The sequence below is a fragment of the Chanodichthys erythropterus genome, chromosome 11 (assembly GCF_024489055.1).
Source record: "Chanodichthys erythropterus isolate Z2021 chromosome 11, ASM2448905v1, whole genome shotgun sequence".
NCBI classification, from domain to species: Eukaryota; Metazoa; Chordata; class Actinopteri; order Cypriniformes; family Xenocyprididae; genus Chanodichthys; species Chanodichthys erythropterus.
This window is the reverse complement of record NC_090231.1, coordinates 12462822-12465268: the sequence shown is the minus strand read 5'-3', so window position 1 is coordinate 12465268 and position 2447 is coordinate 12462822. Positions and strand designations below refer to the sequence as shown.

At 38.9% G+C, this 2447-nt stretch overlaps 1 protein-coding gene across 1 annotated transcript; it reads left to right on the top strand.

Annotated features, from left to right (window-relative positions):
- Positions 1 to 721: 721 nt before the first annotated feature.
- Positions 722 to 2095, top strand: si:ch73-335l21.4 (E3 ubiquitin-protein ligase-like). Its single transcript, XM_067400614.1, has 2 exons — positions 722 to 1162; positions 1276 to 2095. The coding sequence occupies exons 1-2, from the start codon at positions 748 to 750 to the stop codon at positions 1332 to 1334; spliced, it is 474 nt and encodes a 157-aa protein (XP_067256715.1). The 5' UTR covers positions 722 to 747; the 3' UTR covers positions 1335 to 2095.
- The last annotated feature ends 352 nt before the right edge of the window (positions 2096 to 2447 follow it).

Genomic DNA, 2447 nt, shown 5'->3' with positions numbered 1-2447 from the left:
ATAATCATTTTACTGTTGTCTTGTACAGTGTCAACTGTCAAAAACCTTACATAATTATGTGAGACAAGTGTGACAAGTTAAAAGTAAAAAAAAAATAAAAAATAAACTTTATCATTAATTAATTATACAGCATTTTAAAAAACAATTCAGTGCGGGTGAATTCAGGTAAACGGAGCCTCTTTTGTCATTGATTTACTGGATTTACCAGAATTAACCCTACATATCAGTAAGATCTAGACACCCACACACTCCATGGCCAAGTTTCAGTTTTCCCTGTTGGGAATATAGCCTAGGTACTTTCATAAATCTAAAGTGCCTGGCAAAATCAGTAAATGGGGAATTCCGACTTAATACAAGCTTTAATTATTTCTATTTAGGGCAACAAGTGAACTGACAAATAACAAATACAAGTGTACAGAAATATGGTAAGACACGTAGGCCAATCTGATTTAACTTTTGATAAAGTTATGTCATGCATTTGGAGGTCAGAAAGGGACTTTAGTCTGTCTCAAGGTAATGACATCACCGCGTTTAGAGCTGATGACATCACTGTGTTTAGAAATGCAAGTCCTGTTGCTAAAGGGAGTGTCGCTGTAAGAGTGTGGGTGAGTCCAAAACTTAAGCTCCTCCCTCCTACGTTCTGCATTCACTAAACAACTATATAAGAATCCCCAACGTGAGTCACCGGCACTTTACTATCGAGTACTTCAAGAAGAGCTCGCAACAAGAAACAAGCAGCAGGACATAATGGTTCCAGAAATGGAGTGCGGAATCTGCTACCAATCTTACAACGCCGGTCGGCGGTGTCCTCGACAGCTGAGCTGCAAACACTCGTTTTGTGAGAGCTGTCTGTCGACGCTCGCGCAATCCGCGAAGATTCCCGAGCCCCGAATAGCGTGTCCGCTGTGCCGTCACTCCACGTCGCTGTCAGATGCGAGAGTCCAGGAGAACCTACCCGTAGACGAGGACATTTTTGAGCGGCTAGCATCCGCGGGCAGCTTGGAGGAATGTACGGATGACGACGAAGACACTGAGGAGCCAAAGCAGGACGCGTCCAGCCCACCAAAAGAGGACGTTTCACCCCCGCCAAGATCACGAAAAGGACACCTGATGAAATGCATACGGCGCCTGTGCAAAAAAGCCAACGGGGATGTGCGGAGAAGTGAGTATTTTACCTCGATAAAGTGCTCTTGTAAACAGTCATGTGCGTTTGAATTTCTTTAATAATACTTAAATTGAGTATCTAATTGTCATGTGTGTCACTTGTGTTTTCAGATTGTATGACTGATGCAGACTTGAAGGACCTGGCAATGATGTCCTGCTACATGATGTGAAAAGTTGTTGAACTGTTGTTCTCATACATTCCTTAAACCAAGAGATGAAACCACACATGCGTGATTTAAGGGACCAGGTGTAATCATTTGAATCAACTACTGGAAAACATGCTGCTTTACTGCTACTCTGAATAATTGGGGTGGGCATAGCCCCTTCCATGTCTGTGGGTGTCAGTGCCCTGCCCTGCCTCAAGCTAATGGGTGACACCTCGCAATGGGAACCTATAAATGACGTGTTTGTGTTTGTGTTTCCACTGAAGAGGTGGAATGTCACTGCCTGCGGGACACAGAGGACTGTTTGCTTTTTGGGTGTGACTTGTTGCCATAACAGACATTTAGGGTTGTCCCAGAGCAACCCATAAACATAAACAAAACATGTTTAAAAAATTATGTAATGAACCACATTGCCAAAAGATTATTCATTTTAATTTTTTTTTTGGTGCTGTTTTTGCTGTTACAAAATCATGGAAAGAAAAAAAAAGAAAAGCGGGTTTCTCCTTTTTAATTGTCATTTAATTGTACTGAAGAATTGCTATGAAATGTTACTTGTATATGTTGTATCCTTTTAATTAAGAAGTTACATTTGTATCAAATGATGGAGCCTAAATTATGTTTGTACTTTTTTTAATAAGTTTCATGATCACAAATTTATTTTATGTATTTATTTTTAAGTATTTTTCTACATTTCTATTAAGATAAAAATATAGAATTACTGTATACTGCTACATTTGTACCAAATAAAAGTTTTTATAATTTATAATTAATTCAGTTTAGCACACTGTTTGTCTTGTACTTGGTTTAGTAAATGACAGGGTCCCACATATTTATCATACTTTTAAAACCCACGGAAATATGTGAGAATGTGCATGTCTTTAGCTTTAAATGCATTCAGGTGGACCTCATCAGCAATATTAGCGTATCAGGGAACCCACATCAGTAGGGTAATTTTGAGCAGGTGTGACAAAAAGCTTTGTGTGGCACGTAAACACAAGTTCATTAGTCCTTAAAACATGTTTCTTCAATACTATCTGAGGTAAGCATTCAGAGCTTCATTGCAACAGTTCATAAATACGTTTTTCCATTATTGAAATCTTAAGAATGATTACTTTTTTA

Coding starts and splice junctions, on each gene's coding strand:
- si:ch73-335l21.4 (XM_067400614.1), top strand. CDS start 748: ATGGTTCCAGAAATGGAGTGCGGAATCTGCTACCAATCTTACAACGCC. Junction 1,163..1,275: donor CAACGGGGATGTGCGGAGAA/GTGAGTATTTTA, acceptor TTGTGTTTTCAG/ATTGTATGACTGATGCAGAC.